We start from the raw sequence: 19,333 nt of genomic DNA, 5'->3' as shown, positions 1-19,333 counted from the left end.
AAAACTCAGGAGGGTCAGCCTTAAAGATTAGTTCCAAGCTGAATAACTTCCTCATCACACCCATCTGAAGCACTAATCTGTATGACAATATAGACTGGTGATTGAGAGGCCCCAGGGTTTAGGGAGAGGATAGGGTATTCCCCAACGTAGGTAGGCACAGTCCTCACTAAATGATTGAGAAAAGCTCAGATAAAGGAACCAAGAAGGGCAGGAAGACTGCCACATGGATGTACTTAGGCAGCAAAGGAAAATCCTGGTCCTACCTCACAGCTTAGCCCTGACAAAAGCAAAAATAAGAGCAGATTTTTAAAGCTTTAAGAAAAGCCCTTAGGCTCCTGACCTCTTTCTAAGGTTTCTACCAGCAAGGAACAAGGACAAAAACTGAGCCTCAGGCTTTCTTCAGCTCTCACTCTGACCAAAGGAGGAAATCTGCAAGTCCTGGTCTCTAGGCTGTGTACAGAGAAGGCTGATCAGCTGAGCTTTGTTAGAAAGCTGAACTAGTAGGGGAAAATGTCATTAGCAGAAATGGTCTCCCTAAGGGAAGTGGAAATCATTTCAAATCATGCTGAGCAGAGCTCCAGGAGTGGCTAATGGGCACAACCTGACAACAGGCCTTTTAGTCTCCCACTTCTCTGATTCTACTGAACTCCCCTCTGGGCTGACTGAAATTTTATCACAAAATATCTGTCTTTAGGGTTCTATTGTGGTAGTTTCCTGAGGACAAACCAAGGCAATATCACTCTTACAGAGAGCAAGTAATCAGTAATATATAGTAAAGAACAATGGGGATTCTATTTCTCTTTAAGACAAAAAGAAAAAAGAGACTATAGATTTCAACAGAGAGTAAAAACTAATAGGTAAATGAACTAATTGAGAAGACAGAAAGAATGATCCATTCACAAGCTAAGGTTCAGTCTCTCCCTAAGCAAGGCTGAAGGCAATAGTTCTAAACAACATGGGGCAACTATTTCCAAGTCATCATGTAGTTTTATACAAGCCCTGCACCAAAATCTCAAGTGTCTAGTGCAGCCCAGACACCAGCATTCAAGGCCAGGCTTTTCCTATTAAAGAAAGGTAATGTGATGTAGCAGAAACAACACTGGATTTAATCAAAAGACCTAGCTCATATCTCAGGCTCTCCTATGTATTAGTTATATGACCTCATTTAAACTCTACACATCATTTACTATCTCAGGAAGATAGAGAAGATGAATTCTAAGGCCACTCTTAAAGTAGACAGTATCTTGCTTCCCTACTTCTCCAGACTCTCATACCAACCAAACTTACCAAATGTCGGATTCCATTCCAGGTGTGGTACATAAGCGGGGAAACAAGAGCAAACTTGGCTGTGTGGATCAGAGCTGGTCCTAGACTCAAGGACTTTAAAAGCTCCACATGAGATTCAAAATTCCCGGGAAGCAACAAAGCTGCCAATCCAAAAAGGGATACTCCTGGGAAGAAAATAAAGCAATTCATCAGTTCTTGCCAGGTACACCCAATATAACTTGACTTTGATTCATCAAACATTTATTATGGAACATAACTATTTCATCTCTACTTCTGGATAACAGATCGTCCTTCAAGACTCACCTTAGGTGTCAGTTTCTCTAGGAGGTCTCTCATCTTCCCCTCCTCACTCAGAATGTTAGTGTGCTTTCCCACCTTAAATAACCTTTACTTATCTGTAGACAAGTTATATCTGCCCAGAGGAATTTAAATCTCTCAAAGGTGAGATCTATTTTTTTTTTGCCTTTGTATTAAAAAAAAAGTTTGTGTATGTCTAGCACAGAATAAATACTTTAAAAACGTATGTTGAATATAAAGTCTGTATCTTAAGAGGGTCTACATTTGCTTTATAACCACATGAGAAAAGAAATTAGGTTTATTACCCTGAGTAAATATACAAAGTTCAATGCTTAACTGTTCTTTATACTTACTAAGGACATGAGAAAATGACTAGAATCAAGGCAGGAAAGGGCTGTCAGACACAGACTTTCTTACAGAAGAGTTGTGACATACTAGAATGGAAATTGAACCATTTATTTGAAAATGTTTAAGAATGCCCAGCTATCCAGAGAAAGAACTGTGGGAGTAGAAACAGAGAAGAAAAACAACTGCTTGATCACATGAGTTGATGGGGGATGTAGATTCTAAATGATCACCCTAGTGCAAATATCAATAATATGGAAATAGGTCTTGATCAATGACACATGTAAAACCAATGGAACTGAGAGCTGGCTATGGGAGAAGGGTAAGGGGAGGGGAGGGAAAGAATGTGAATCATGTAACCATAGAAAAATTAATTATTTTTTATTTTAATTAGTAATGTATTAATTATTAATATTATTAATTTAAAAATAAAAATAATCAATTAAACAAAATTAAAATTTAGTTTACATTTAAAAAGAATGCCCAGCTGTTTGGGTTCAATCTTCCTGAAAAAAAAAAAAAGATAGAATGGCCTCTAAATGTATTGTCTAGCCCTTAATTATCTTAACTTTTGCATTTCAAGGGAGTCTGGGAAAGTGTGAATAGAGACAGAGCAGACAGATATCTCTAGGGAAGAAGATTCAATAAATAGGCAAAAAAATGATAAAGATTAGACCTGTGATTGGCATAGAGAACTCCTGGTGGTTGAGGAAACTCCCTCTCCTAATACATGTTGGCAACTTCTGTGCAATATTTTTTAGGGGGAGGGGAGGGTTATTTTTTTCCTGATTGTATGCAAAAACAATTTTTTACATTCATTTTCTGACATTTTGCAGTCCCAATTCTCTCCCTCCCTTCTTCCCCTCCTACCTCTCTGTGGTGGCAAGCAATATATATTATACATGTGATATCATGCAATATATACTTCCCTATTTATTATGTCATGAATGAAGACATATATTATTCTATACCAATTATAATCCTTGAGGGTTTAGAGCATTGAGAAATTAGGTGACTCCCACAGGGTCACATAAACAGTATATTTCAAGGACAGGAATTGAATTCAGGTCTTTCTGGTTCCAAGGCTAGCTCTCTAGCCACTATACCAAAATGCTTCTTGAAAATTTTCAAAAAAAATAAATCAGCTGTACAAGGTTTTTAAAACTACAATTAGAAAGAGTGCTTACCATCTTCAGGGGGAGGGAAGAAAGAGAGGGAGACAATTTGGATCTTATAATTTCAGAAACTGTATACTGAAAATCATTATTACATGAAACTGGGAAAATGAAAAAAATGTTTAATATATATATATATATAATGATATAACATTCAAATATTCAGTTTTGTTAAGGCAAGGAATTTGATCCAGGAATCCCACCTAGATATCAACCTCTGTTGGCCTAGGCTTTTTACTCAGCTGCTTGGGCAGCTTTCCCCTAATGATGTTTGCTTACAAGCATGGCAAAAAACTGTATTAACAAAGGTAAATTAAAGTACATTTGAAAAATCAATTGTGTCTTGCAAGGACCTTCAGAAAATCTATAAGAACTCAGCCAATGAACTCATTCAGACCATATGAGGCATTTGGCCTTAAACAAAATAGACTGATTGTGCCTTTGCAGAGGCAAGCTGAAGTCTGAGATAGCTGCATGAGTCTATGCCAGAGACCACCAGCCAAGATACAAGAGCACTTCCTTCACAAGAATTTCATATGAGCAATACTTCCTTTTAAAATTATATTCGTTTTTCAAAGACATTATGAAAGGTTTATGCTTTTTCAATAAGAAATAAACAGGTATCCTATAGCCTGTCCTTGATGCACTGATGGTTTTAAAGTCATATAAGCAGTATTAACATATGATACAGATATACATATACACATCAAACATATATAGAAAAGCATCAATTTATCTTTTTTGGTTCCTTTTTTAAAAATTAAAACCTTACCTTCTGTCTTAGAATCAATACTAAGTAGCAATAAGGGCTAAGTAATGGGGGTTAAGTGATTTGCCCAGGGTCACACAGCTAGGAAGTACCCTAAGCCAGATTTGAAACTGGAACCTCCCATTTCTAGGGGATGGCTCTATACACTGAGCCATCTAGCTGCTCCTTGAGTTCCTTTTAAACATCCAAGATTAAAAGGCAAGTCAATTATTTACTTTTGACTTAAGAGAGTCACATGACTTAATGAAACCAGGTAAGTGCCCAAGCTCTGATGCAGAAGGATCAAGCTATTATCCTCTCCCTGTTCTACATATATAAGTTCTAAGATGAGGAAAAAACAACTGTGGAAGATATTTCAACCCCAGAATCCCATCGCCTATCTTTCATCCCATCTCACATTCTTCAACTCCTCACTCCCATAGCGTTCTCTCCAAACTACAAGTCAATATTTTTCTCATGGAGGCTGCCAAAGATTAAATAGAATCTTGAATAAGACTTCTTACTCAGAAAATCAGATAAAAGGCAAATATTAAGTCCCTAAGAGAGGCAAGAACATCTTAGTCCTGGCTCTAACTCTACTAGAATCTTCTCTGTGCCTTAATTTCCCTATCTGTGAGGTTGGAAAAATAGTCCCTTCCTTATTCTATTTTCTGAAGCTAGTACTATTTAAAAGTTAACTATAATTACTTTAAAGGAGTGACTCAGCAGCCATTTCTAAAAAGTTTTTCGGGAATTCTGTCCTCAGATCCAAAGTCACCGTGATTTGGGCTCTCCAAGAGGTGAAATGGATAGAAACAACCACTGCCATACCTCACCATTGGAAGAGAGTCATCCAAAGACAGAAATAGGATCTGTTCAGCCAAAAGTCCCTCTACTAACCTTTGCAATGCTGCTACCAGGATGAAAAGTCTGAGACCTAAACAACAATAAATATCCCACCTACCCAAGTACACATTTCCTAGACATGAGTGTAACTAGTTGTTACCTGCATCCTGGGACAACAACCTAAAGACAAAACTTGTGCAGTCCCAATAATAGACACTCTTAAGGAACTCAGAAACCAAGGAGCATTTGGTTACTTTACCTTCGAATCACATGAAGTAATAACACTACAAACCTCTGGGACCTAAATCAAGCTGCTGGGGACCTAAACAATTGCTTCCTCGCTGCCTTCCTTTAAACTCTGCCTCCCCAGATACCAGGGAATTTTGCCAATGAACCTATTTAGTTTAGAAGGAAGAAATAGTTTCCATCTGTAAAAGTTTTTCAGAACATTTGCATTGAGCACCTTTGTAATCAAAATTTTAAAAGATGACTAGAGTCCAGAGCCTCAAAATCAATATGTTACAAGGATGGAATCTTTAGTCTTTAATGAAAAACACCTTAATTTGATGAAGTTACTCCATTATTTGGAGGCTGAGAGAAAAGCTATATGAGGAGATATGGGGCTTACTAGGCAGATTCCAATGCCTTGCCCACCTCCCTTTTAGATATGATTAACAACAACAACAACAAATCAAAATAACTGGCCATCTCCCCATTTGGGCCTATTCACAATGTTCTTTAAAATGGGGATGGGGGAGAAGAGGAGAAATAATCTGTTAACTCAAAGGTGACAAAGATAGAGCTTTCTCCCTTACAAAAGAAAAATATATAAATGAGATCTAAGCTTTCTTTGATATTCTTCTGATTATCTCAACAGATAAATTCTAAAAGGATATGTAGTTCTCCAAAGAAAAAATGTAAATCATCAACATGAAGGACTATGCCTAATCACTAATAAGAAAATTATATGTTAAAACAACTCTTGAATTTTTAAGTCATAAATCAAATTGGCAGAGATGATGAAAGAGGTAAATGTGGAAGAAGCTGAAGAGATAAGTGTACTAATATACTGTTGGTGGAGCTATATATTACTCCAATTGTTCTGGAAAATTATTTGAAACTATACTAGAAAGTCACCAATTTGTATAGATCCTTTGACCCTAAGGTGACACTACTAGGCGTATCACCAAAAGAAAAGGAAAAACTTTGGTTCTGTGTGTCCAAAAGTAGCAACACTCTAGTAGAAAAAACTGCCAAGTGTGTGCTTACCAATCAGAAAATGAAATTAAAATTTGGCATATGAACGTAACAGAGCATCACTAAACAAATATTAAGAATTCTGAGAACATTGAGAAGACTTGTATGAACTGATGCAGAATTAAAGAAATCAAGAATAAAGCTGATACAAAACTAAGAGAACAATTTACATAATAAGCAGAATAATATAAAGGTAAATAGCACTAAAAGACATCAGAACTGTGATCAATGCAAAGTCCAATCTTGACTTCAGAGGCCTGATAGTAAAACATAATTTCCTTCTCTTGAGAAGGGCAGGAAAAGTATAAGATAAATCAAGGGGAAAAATACTCTTTTCATTCTCACTCTGTCGGGAAATAAAAGTCAGCTCTCACTTGAGTAATGAATCTTAAGTTGCCATGTCCTAGAGGAAGTCCCTTAGTGTTTAAATGATTGAAATTGGAGAAATAAAGCTGTTGAGCTATCCCAGGCAATGTAATCACTATGGGAAAAAAGCCATTTCAATGAGCTACCAGGGCCAACTCCCTCTGGTTAAGTGGTATTTACAGAGCTTACAGAGCATGAAGAGAGATGTTATTATTAAGTCTCTAGGCCATTTCCAAGAGCTTTCTGACCATTTTACCAAGACCACCTCCTCTAAGCCTCTGCTAAGATGCTACTGCCAATGAAACTAAAAACATCAAAACAAGCAAAGCTATCCAAAGCATAATTAAAGCTTTGTGTTGGCTACACCTGACTGTTCTTTCTACTCAAGTGCTATCAACATCAATCCTATCATGATCCACACAAGCCATCTTTCTGGCAATCACTCACTCCCAGAATCCAGGGCACCTGTGGGTCCCAAGTAAAGTGAAGCATTTCCAAGAGATATTTTGTTCCTCTAATGTCAAATTAACGCTTCAGTCTATCTCACTTTGCTGGTACAAAACAAAAAACAAGACTTGGCAGTCATAAAGTGGAAAGAAATTTTTAGACATGTCCAGTCACTTTCTGAGAAGTACAAGTAGATTACTGTCCAGAATGTCTAAGATTTCCAAACTACAGATTTGTAAATTGGGGTTCCAAAGAACTAAGTTCTCATCCCCATGCACTAAATCCTATGTCATTATCTCCCAGTCCCAGCTTACAATATGTACACAAACAGGAAAGATACAAAAAAGAATATGATAAGGACAAGAGAGAGAGAGAGAGCCAGCCAAAATTCTCAGTGGTAATTTCACTCATCAATTTTTAGCATAGTAGACAAAGCCTGGAAAGAAGTGAGAGATGTAATTCTACTGAATGTTACCCAGCTGCGAGTGGAAAGCATCAAACTGTATAAAATCTGTGATTCTGGTTTAGTTATAGTAAAAGCAACTATGAGTTTAAGGTACTCGAATCTTAAAATTTATAGTGTTGGACAAAACCAATGTAACTAAAATCAGAAGGGTAGCAACAAATTGGAAAACAATCTTCATAAAAACCTCTGACAAAGGTTTAATTACTCAAATTTACAAAGAGCTAAATCAATTGTACAAAAAATCAAGCCATTCTCCAATTGATAAATGGGCAAGGGACATGAACAGGCAGTTCTCAGCCAAAGAAATCAAAACTATTAATAAGCACATGAAAAAGTGCTCTACATCTCTTATAATCAGAGAGATGCAAATCAAAACAACTCTGAGGTATCACCTCACACCTAGCAGATTGGCTAACATGATAGCAAAGGAAAGTAATGAATGCTGGAGGGGATGTGGCGAAGTAGGGACACTAATTCATTGCTGGTGGAGTTATGAATTGATCCAACCATTCTGGAGGGCAATTTGGAACTATGCCCAAAGGGTGATAAAAGACTGTCTGCCCTTTGATCCAGCCATAGCACTACTGGGCTTGTACCCCAAAGAGATAATAAGGAAAAAGACTTGTACAAGAATATTCATAGCTGCTCTCTTTGTGGTAGGCAAAAATTGGAAAATGAGGGGATGCCCTTCAATTGGGGAATGACTGAACAAATTGTGGTATATGTTGGTGATGGAATACTATTGTGCTCAAAGGAATAATAAAGTGGAGGAATTCCATGGAGATTGGAACAACCTCCAGGAAGTGATGCAGAGTGAGAGGAGCAGAACCAGGAAAACACTGTACACAGAGACTGATACACTGTGCTACAATCGAAGGTAATGGACTTCTCCATTAGTGTCAATGCAATGTCCCTGAACAATCTGCAGGGATCTAAAAATCACTATCCACAAGCAGAGGATAAACTATGGGAGTAACAACACCGATGAAAAGCAACTGCTTGACTACAGGGGGGAAGGGGATACGACTGAGGAGAGACTCTAAATGAACACTCTAATGCAAATACCAACAACATGGAAATGGGTTCGAACCAAGAACACAAGTGACATCCAGTGGAATCGTGCGTCGGCTATGGGAGAGGTGGTGGGAGGGGGGGAGGGAAGAAAAGGAAATGATCTTTGTTTCCAATGAATAATGTTTGGAAATGACCAAATAAAATAATGTTTAAAGTGGAAAAAAAATTACAGTGTTGGTTCAATGCTAGTGAAGTGAGCTAGTATAAGAGAACAGGGTCCAACTTCACAAAGTAAGAGAACCATCAATATCAAGTCTTTGGCTTTATTCAAAGTGCAGGAACTCTCTTCCACACAAAGAACTACAGGGCTTCTATAGGGCACATAACTGTCTTATCAAGACTGAGTGAACTAATCCTTTGATTTAGGTTTCCTTCTACTGATTAAGGGGCAGATAAGAATATATCCTCAATCCTCACTTAACCACTAACAAAAACTCTGAGCTCACTTAGTATATGTGACTAGTGGAGTGTCAGGCTCAGCAGTAGTTTCAGAATTCATTTCTTTGAATGCTTTGGCAGACACTCCTTTGGCGCAGGCTGTAGCCACAGATAGTCAGCCCTTCAATAGAGAAGTCTATACAGGAAGCCTAAAGCAATCCAAAAAAGATCCTGAAGGCTGCAAGGGAAATCAGGAGGAATGGCTACATTTTCACCTACAACAGTCATAAGAATCAGCCCTCTCCAGCCCTATCCTTGATAGTTTTGTCTGGCACCAAAGAGCAGATCGCCAGATCAAGAGAGCAGTAGAGAAAGTGCAGCATGCTGAGCCCTGAGGGCTCCCACAGTGCCCATCTGTTCTGCTCTGTGCAGACTGGGATGGAATCTCTCTGGCTGATAATGATGCCTGATGGGATAGGTAAGGAATGGGCTCTGCTCCCAGGCTAAAGATCCCCAAGAGAAGTCAGACAGGCTCAGAATTTCCTTTCAAGGAAGGTGACAGGGCTGCTCTGTCAGCCACAGCAATGCTACTGCTTACAGACAGATTCCAGGCAAGAGGCTTTTCCTCCTCCCCTTTGGTGAGGTAGGAAGGAGATAGTCAGAAGTGCTAAAGAAACATCAAGGATGTAGTGATAGGAAAAGAGTGAAGATGTGCACACTGTTCTAAGTCACAAAGTCATTTATCCTGTCAGTAAAGATCTTGGAACATTAACCTGAAGAGCTGCCAGGCCCTCACTGCAGTAGATTTCTGACTAAAAATCTTTCTGTAGACAGCCCATTTGGCCAGATCTCCTGAAAGGCACCCCATCACTTCTCAGTTTACATCTGTCGCCAAAAGCCCATTCCTCTTCCAGAAACATAAAAATTTCATCTTTGCTCTAAGATGGCCCTGGCTGAGAGCATAAAATCAATGATCGTCTCAAATCTCTCTATAAATGGAGAAACTGTCGCCTGACACCATATCTCTTCTATCTGCTACCAGTTGTGTAGGGTGGTTTTCTTGAGTAAAGAAATGTGATGCAAGGAGAAAGTGCTGGCTTTGGAGTCAGTGCTGAGGCTCAAACCCTATTTCTGCTGCTTATATATGACCTGTGTGACTTCTAGGGCAAGTCCCTTTGCTTCAATTTCTTCACCTACAAATGGATTGAATGTAAAATCAGATTATCTGACTTCTAAACTTTCATCATAGAAGTATTTCACAAAAGGCAGCTAGGCAGCAAGTGGACAGAGCACCAGGCCTAGAGAAAGGACTTGGGTTCAAATCTGGCCTCAGCCACTTCCTAGCTATGTGACTCTGGTCAAGTCACTTAACCCCATTTGCCTTTGCTTGTCCTTCTGTCTTAGAGTTATTATTAAGACAGAAGGTAAGGGCATTAAAAAAAAAAAGTATTCCACAGTACAAAAGCATTAATATTTAAGGGTCAAAGCAGCCTGTTAAACATTACAGTAAGTAGCCCAAAGGATGACAAAATACACTTAACAATGGGGCCAAATACATTCTCTGAATAAAAATACTGAAACATAAAAGAGATAAAAGCAGAAGCTGTCATGATAGTCATGGGTCTTCAGAACCTCAAATACAAACCTGCACTCAAGGCAATACCAGAGGCTCGGTGGCAAATGGACATCGCCATAGGCAGGGACCAACTGTAAAAAAAAAAATAATAAAAATTTAAAAACAAACTGAGTAGAGCCTCCAAAGAATGATTCGTTACACTGAAGCCATTCCAGCAGGAAGACACATAAAACTCTTTGTAGGCCTCTCCCTAAATACAAAGCTCCTAGTGATGGAGGTGAGCAGTGATATAGGTGGGATCCTCATGTTCTGAAATCTTGCATTTTTCACCAGTTAGTGCTAGTTAAGCATAAGTTGCAAAATCTGTATTAATCAGTAAACCATTCTGTATTATTATGATATTTGATTCTGTATGATGGTTTTGTGCTCTTCTGTTCTGCATTTCCATCAGCTTTGAGCTATTGTGTATTATTAATTGCTTATATTGTTCTGTATTTACCTTAGTTCTGAACTGTCAGACATTATTAATCACTTCTAATGGACATGTACTGTACTATATTCTCCCTATGTTCTCCGCTTTGATGAATATGTTCCAGGAGGGTAATGAGACATCTCTCATGTTAACAAATGATGGCAGGTGGGACAATGGGGAAAACATGGGACATGTGCACTAAAGGCCCTGGAAGTCCAGGAGAGCCCCCCCAATCCTGTGCATGCCCCCAACTGATGTATCAGACCTCCACTGGGACTTGTACCCACTTTCTTAACACCCATTTTCCCCTGTTTTTTCTGTACTTCCCCATACTGCCCAGGGGTGGACTATTCTGGAAAAAGGTAGAGATTTCCCTGGAATGGAAGGTGACAAGCCCGCAGACGCTCAACCTTGAGGCCCCCTGCTTGGGCTATTCTACTGGTCCTTAGGCCATTTCACCAGCTTAAGTTATTTTACCATCTTAAACCTATTCTTCTTTAAATAAAATCCTTTTATATCTCTGAATTGAGCAGTTTTGAGCCTCCCATTCTTAGGGCAAGACCCTGCTCCAAACTTTGGTTTTCCCACAACAATAGAAGAAGCATGAACTCAGCTAGATCGGTCAAAAAAGAATACAGTAAAGAAGGAATTCACTGGATTCTAATGGTCTAAGGTTCTTCTACTTCCTGAGTTCTTGCACTAAAGTAATACAGAATATAAGAAATCTTTCCTAGTCTGTACCTTCATCTTTTATAGATATCCTAAATCCTCCTACAAGAGGGAAAGTTAAACTTCTCATCTAATTACACTACATTCAATAATTCATAATTATTTACTCAACCTATTTCTTCTCCAGAAAGCCATTTATCTCTTGCTAATCAATAGGTAACACTCTTTGTTCTCAGAACCCTTTATTTTTTTTGGTTCTCAGTTCTGATTACTTTAACTAAGTTTTTATCTGATCTCATTCTGAACATGTGGTTACAATCCTTTTTCTCTACTTGATACCTTCATGAAAAATATATCCAGTGTTGAATAGTATCTTAATTATTCACTGCCCAAAACTCCCCTCCTAAATTGTAATAATTAACAATGACAAATGGCAAATCTGATTTTCAATATCTAAGCAGTTTTTGCTTGGAAGGAAACAATGGAAGCACCCCTTCCTTCATGGTGATTTCTTTCATTTATAGATTGCCTAAGGTCCTGTAACCATGGAAGCAGCCAGTGTAATAGTAGATGCATCTCACAAGCCTAGAGCCATTCTATATACACTGGACTGTTCTGGGGGGAAATAGAAGGGCTTTGTACATAGGTGCAAGATCACTAGGAAATTTTCAAAGCTTACTCCCCTCAAGGCCAACTCTTATTATGTTTGAGGTAGAAAGGAGTGTGTGATCTTTTAGACATAGGGGTTGAGGCCACCTATTACCCTGATACTGTTTGAGCAGAATGGCCTATTTCTCCAACGAGAATTATTCCTGGAATCTGACTCGGGGAAAATCTGAAAGGCTGAGGTATTTGTGGAGGTGGTTCAAGAATGGCGAGCTCCACTGGCAAGAATGTTAATAAGAAGGCTGCAATAGCTTGAGAAGTCTTGCTGGAACAGCAAAGAGAGAAACAATCTTCTAAAGTTTGAGTTCTTTTGCCTCCAAAGCCTTTGACCATAATATGACATCAGTCTTTATCAGAGATTGATACTCTCCACCCCTAGAAAAATAACTAATTTACCTCACTCACTGAGGTGACCTCAAAATGAAGAAGCAAAGCTTTGAACATCACAGGTTCTCTGTAAGTATGTTAGCCACAAAACAATCAAAACTGAATGCTGTGAAATTATAATGACCAAAAAGAGCCAATGTTAGAAGGCATGTCCCTGATTTATAGAGTTGGCAGACTATGGGTATGTGCATAACAGATAATGACAGACTTTTTCAATGTGTTGGTTAGTTTTGCTAAACTTTAAAAAAAATTGTTATAAAAGAAGGTTTTCAGAAAGGGGAATAAGGAACAGATACAATAAAAAATACAGATGAAATAAAAACAAAAGATGTCAATAAATAGTTGTTTTGCTTTTTTTTTAAGATTTGGGGACCTAGATTAAGGGTTTACTGCAAGAATCTAGTATGAAAAGGTGAGATTCTAGATTGCAGTCTAGTTCCAAGGGAGGGCAACTGCCTTAATACCAAGCAATTCAGCTGCTTCCTTCTTTTATAATCCTCCCCATCCCTACCTTGGGGGTCTCTCATTCAACTGTCTCCACAGTTGGAATATCTTTTCATAGCAAGATCCTGAAAACCAAGGGAAGAAAGACAATCTGAAGGGCAAGCGCTGGGATAAAAGCCTAAGATAAATGGGGAGAGTTATTTCATTTCTTATGGGGAAAGGCCTGAGGCTATTGAACACTTATGTCTGTGTTCAAGATAAAAGTGATGGTTTAGAAGCAAGGCTTGACTCTGAGGACCATGAGCCATCATTTTTAAAACCCATCCTAGAATTCCCTCTTACCTGTAAATTGTGATATGAGGAGACAAAGGACGATTTGAATTGGTGTTCTTATTCCAGAAATGTTCCATCTCTTCCTTAGCTGTTGTTCCCAGAGGGACAGCACTAGAATAGAACCAGAAGCAATTAAGTGGACAAAAGTATTAAGATAAACCAAGAGCCCAACCAAATGCTCTAAAATAATACTAATAGCTGATATATATTTTAAGTTCTACAAAATGCTTTACTTTTCAAAAATACATTTTATTATATTAATATTAATTATATTAATAAAATTTTAAAACAATAATATATTATATAATATATTATATTAATATAGCCTAAACATTTTCCCTGTATTTCTATCCCAAATGACCAAAGATTCTCTTACAGAGAATGCTGTATAACAATTTTTTTTAAACCCTTACTTTCTGTCTTAGCATTGATACTATGTATTGGTTCTAAGGCAGAAGAGCAGTAAAGGCTAGGCAATGGGGCTCAAGTGACCTGCCCAACATTACATAGCTAGGAAATATCTAAGGACAGATTTGAACCTAGGACCTCCCTTCTCTAGGTCTGGCTCTCAATCCACTGAACCACCCAGCTGCCCCCATAACAATTTTTTAAGGGTAAAAAAAGAAAAAGATAAAAAAGTCAGGAAAACTATTCAATCCATTGAAAAAAATCTGAAAATATATTCTATGTTCCAAACCTGTGCATTTCCCAGCTCTCCAAAGGAGTAGAAGGAAATGTTCTCTCATCACTTTTCTTTGAGGTCATGCTTAATTTTTGTAATCTGGCAACATTCACTTTCATTTTGTGGTTGCTGATCGCTCCATTGACATTGTTTTAGTCACTGTGCATCTTGTTTTCTTAGTTCTGCTTACTTCATTCTGCATCAGTTTATAGAACTCCTTCTATCCTTCTCTGCATTCATTATTATTTGTCAATTCTACAGTACTAGAGTTTGTTTAAACATTTCCCAATCAAGGGACATCAACTTTGTGTACAATTCTTTGCTATCACAATAAATACTGCTAGAAATATTTGGGTGTATAAAAAAGAACCTCCTTCTTATGAGGGACCAGCCTAGAACAGGAATCTTTGCTCAAAGGGTATGGACATATTAGTCACTTTCTTTGCATAATTCCAAACTGTTATCCAAAATGGTTGGGTTATACTAATTCACAGTTCCATCACCAATGTAACAATGTGATTATCCTCCCACAACCCCTCCAAAATAGACTTCCTATATTTTGTCGAGATTACCAATTCACTTGGATCTGAGGTGAAACTTCACCTCTGGAGTGGTGTAGCATCCCAAGCATATTCACATCTATGAAATATAAATGACTGTATGATTACTGTGTCTCCAAGCATAAGGTTATACCAATGAGGCTTGTGAATGTAACCCTGAACTGGCCATGCGGCCCTTGGCTAAAACAAACTCATTAACATGCTTGGACTCAATTCCCCAGGAAAGCTGGTTTGCAATCTATACGCCCAAAGGTGTTCCCTCTACCTTGCCACCCAATCTTAATTGTCTATACTTTGTGATGTGGTTACTACGTGCTTGGGAGTACCGCCCAGGCAGGACAGGATTAAATTCAGAGGCAAACCCATGAACTTCCTCTTGGCTTTCTCTCCCCTTCCATGGAGCTCCACTGGGTTCCTCAATGACTATGTCTCTCCTCTTGACCTTCTCCTTCCCCGAGGCTGTAACCATCTCTGCCTGCATTCCCTATCTTAATCTCCTCATCCACCTCCTGTTCCTTTGTACTCATATTCTCCTATCAAAGGGAGTATCATAGGGGTTGCCTGCCCCATCCAACACTGACTTGTCCTTGTCTTTCATTTCCACCCTGGTTCTCGGTTCCTACCTCTCCTCGGGTCCCATCACAAAGGTGAGCCCCTTCCCTTGTGGGACCCTGCTGGTCAGGGAAGTCCATTAAGGAAAACCCCACAAGTGGAATGAATTTGAGAGGGTAAAGTTATAAAGAGCTTTGAATAACCTTATCTTTTGCCTTAGAATCAAAACTAAGCATCGGTTCCAAGGCAAAAGAACAATAAAGGGCTAGGCAAATGGGGTTAACTAACTTGTCTAGGGACACACAACTACAAGTATCTGAGGGAACTAGGGTTCAATGAGAACCAGGAAACTGTGATGACTGAGTTAAAGGGAATGGGAATAAGCATCTAACAGTAAGAGATAGAAATATAACCAAATAAGTCTATTAATCACCATGGAACTGATCTTCTATACCAGGAATTGGCAAGCTACAGTCTGTGGGCCAAATCTGTTTCATTATGGTCTGCAAGCTAAGGGTGATTTGTATTTTAAAATGTAAAAACCATTCTTAAATTATAGGATTTACAAAAACAGACATCAGAACAAATGTGGTCTTCAGCTATAGTACCAATCCTGTTCTACATATATAACATAAAATATATACACATATAAATAATATATCTTATTTTTGTTAACTGCCTTTATATCATGAATACTAAACCTTTAACTGAAAAATTTGATGATTTTCTCCCATTCCACTGCTTCCCTTCTTATCCTAACTGTATTTATTTTGTGCAGAAGCTTTTCAATCTCAGGTAATCAGAATTGTTTTCTTTTTGTAACTATCTCTACTTTTTGTTTGATTAAGGAGTTCACGAGGTTGTCTATGGTTCCTTTGTACTCTTAAAACTCCTATGTAATCAGTAGTGCCATGGGCTCAAAATCAACACTTGCACCTACAGCCTGAGTGAGACTAGGAAATAGTCTTTTCCCCCCCCAATGAAAAAAGATGATTTTTTATATCAAAATTCACTTCTTCTTTTAAGGCTATGACAAAACTATTGTCAGAAGTTCAGGTGATCTTGTAAAATCTCACATCTTTATCACACCATAAAACAGTCATCCAAAAAATTGTTTGAGGGATTTTTACATAATTGAGAATGTGATGAACTCTGTCAGATATACTTTTATGGGATAGCACGGATTACTTTACCTGTCAAATCTATGGATAAGTTATGAAAGAATTTGTAATCAAACAAAAGATGAAAATATTATAAGATACAAAATGGATAATTGTGATTATGTCAAATTTAGAAGGTTTTGCACAAACAAATCCAGTGCAGCCAAATTTAGGAGAAAAGCTGAAAACTGGAGGAAAAAATTTACAATAAGTTTCTTTGATAAAGGTCTCATTTCTCAAATATATAGAAAACTGAGTCAAAGTTTATAAAAACATGAGTCATTCTCCAATTGATACATGGTCAAAGTTATGAATATTTTTCAGAAGAAAAGCTATCATAGCTATAGGAAAATGCTCTAAATCATTATTGATTAAAGGAATACAAATTAAAACAACTCTTAAGGTTCTACCTCACATCTATCAGATTTGCTAATAAGACAGAAAAGGAAAATAACAAACACAGGGGATGTGAGAAAACAGGAACACTAATGCACTGTTGGTGGAGTTATGACCTGATCAACCATTCTGGAGCACAATTTAGAAGTAGGCCCAAAGGGCTACAAAACTGTGCATATCCTTTGACCCAGGAATACTATACTAGGTCTTGTAACCCAAGAGATTAAGAAAAAAGAGCTTTATGGACAAAAAAATTTAAAGTGACTCTTTTTGTGGTGGCAAAGAATTAAACATTGAAGGGACGCCCACCAATTAGGGAATAGCTTAACACGTTGTAACCACCTGCAGTGACACATTCATATTTCATTCACATTCATGCTCCTCTGATGGTATTGAAAGAGATCTGCACATGTCCCCAAACTTTTATTGAAGAATTTAGAAATGTGGAGTGGGTGGTAGCTAATGAACATGTGACATGACATAGGTTTTAACATTGGCCCAATTGACAATCACATAGTCAAAGAGGAGGAGGTTAATCAAATACGTGACTTGGTAAGAAGTGTGGTCTAACAAGGAGGTGGCTAGGACCCTGTGGCAAATATTGTCCTGCTCAGAAATTCTTTTATCCTTTGGACTGAAGATTTGGAAATACAATAATCAATAAGTAACAGGACTATGAGTCTGGTATATGAACACATAAGATACAATATCAATACACCAATAATACTTTCAAGATGCTAATATACCTGGTATACTATACATGTGGTATATGATTGTGATGGAATACTATTATGCCATAAGAAATGACAAGTGTCTGAGGCCAGATCTGAACTCAGATCTTCCTGACTCCACGCCTAGGGTTCTATCCTCTGCACCACCTAGGTACCTTATACAAGAACAGGAAAACAAGGTCAGGTAGTAATTTTCCAGAAAAAGATCTAGGGATTTTAAAATGGCCTACAAGGCTAAAAGGAACCAATAGCATGCCGAGGTAGTCAAAACAGCTGATGTAATATTGTGTGATATTCCAAGGAATAAGGCAGTAATTCTGCGGTATCCTGCCTTGGATACTATAATTGTTCATACTACAAATATTCTATTTTGAGTACATTTGAAGAAAAATAATCAGGAGAGCTACAAGAATGGTGAGAAGTCGTAAAATCAATGCCATATGAATACAATCTGAAGAAATTGGAGAATATTCAGGGGAAACATGATTGCTGTCTTCAAGTACCTTCAAAGGATATCATAAGAAAAGAAGGATTAGATTTGTCCTATTTAGCCCCAGAAGGCAGAATTCAGAAAAATGGATTAAAGGTACAAAAAGTAATTTAGGTGTGAAGGAAAAAAACTCCTAATAACCAGAGCTACTCCAAATTGGAACAGAAAATAGAGGGGGCTCTCTCTCATGGAAAGTGTTCAAGCAAAGGCTAGATGACTACTCATTAGACATGTTTATATAGGATTACTTTTTTTAGGGTATGAGTTGGCCTAGATGGCTGATAAGGTATCTTCCAAATACAAAATTCTTTTATTCTCTAATTCTGCAATAAGATCTACTACTCAGTGAAAGAAGTAAATGTTATGCAGGCCTAAAGACACAAGCAGAAATTTTGGGAAATGGGAACTGATGTGTCATTAGTATTAAAGTAAAGTTAAATAAAAAGTCAAAGCCCTGAATGAGAAATATGGCAGTAAAAGCTACTAATGAAGCTAATCTGAGCAACAATTTTCTCTATGTATGCAATAGCAAGACATCCTGTGAGAAGATGTTAATCATAGCAATAAGGGAACTGGTTGCCAGATTCCAGAAAAGGAGACAGCTAAGAAAAAACCTTCAGTTCCCTGACAGATGGAGACCTAAACACTTTAGATGTAAAGTCTGTGTGTACATCTGATAACAGATAAGTATACATAAGTGTGTGGACAAACACAAAATTCAAAGAAAGAGCTGAAGGAAATGAGACTTCAAGAAGTTAAAAATAATTATTAACTAGAAAAACATACTGTTAGAAAAAACAAAGTCATTATTCAGGGGGGTTCTGCAAAAGTTAAGCTCAAGACCCTACCAGCTATCAGGGAACTGACCAAACTACTGGTTGGTTGGGGGGGGGGGGGGGTAAAGGGGAAGAGAGATATCAATATTCTCTAAAAATAACCAGAGTAATTAGGAATTGGTTGTGAATTATTCCAGATGTCCACAGAGGCAAGCACCCACCTACAGTCTATATTCAGAGATGGAACAATTTTTTCTAAAACAACTATACCACACATTCCTTCACCAGGGAGATCCCACCCAACAACTCCCAATCCAACTCAGTTAAATGTGGGGTGCTGAGTCTGACAGATTGAAATGCCCTCTTCCAGATGCTATAGAACTTAGTCATCAGGCTACAGTCCCAATTTTACCCTTGCCTTTCTGTTCCCTTCATGTTTAACCACTACTTTCCTCAATGTCTCCATACACATATGTCTCCTATTTTCTCTCTACTGCCCTATATTGTCTACTACATTATGACAACATTAGGACTTTGAAAAAGGACAAGTAACAACAGCTGGACCTAGTGCTCACACATTACCAAATATATTTACTTTTGTTTCAAAAATAAGGAACCAGACTCAACTTAACGATTCCAGAGATCTTCCCAATTTCTCTTTTTCTTTGGGTTTAGGTTGAGAATTGTTCAACAAGTGAATTAAATAATTTAATGTACTAATTGCTTGCATGCCTAGTTCTATATTAAGAATTT

General features: G+C 37.9%; 1 protein-coding gene across 1 annotated transcript in view; it reads right to left on the bottom strand.

Moving 5' to 3' along the window:
- SDHC (succinate dehydrogenase complex subunit C) overlaps positions 1 to 19,333 on the bottom strand; it is a 39,921-nt gene that overhangs the window by 1,761 nt on the left and 18,827 nt on the right. The window contains exons 3-5 of the mRNA XM_007484981.3: positions 13,243 to 13,344; positions 10,332 to 10,393; positions 1,288 to 1,451 (exon numbers count right to left, since the gene is read on the bottom strand). Coding sequence (XP_007485043.1) covers positions 1,288 to 1,451; positions 10,332 to 10,393; positions 13,243 to 13,344 — 328 coding nt within the window. The remainder of the gene's footprint in view (positions 1 to 1,287; positions 1,452 to 10,331; positions 10,394 to 13,242; positions 13,345 to 19,333) is intronic.

Source organism: Monodelphis domestica, chromosome 2 (assembly GCF_027887165.1).
Source record: "Monodelphis domestica isolate mMonDom1 chromosome 2, mMonDom1.pri, whole genome shotgun sequence".
Classification (NCBI taxonomy): domain Eukaryota; kingdom Metazoa; phylum Chordata; class Mammalia; order Didelphimorphia; family Didelphidae; genus Monodelphis; species Monodelphis domestica.
Note: the sequence above shows the minus strand (reverse complement) of the source record. Positions and strands in the feature narration are given on the sequence as shown.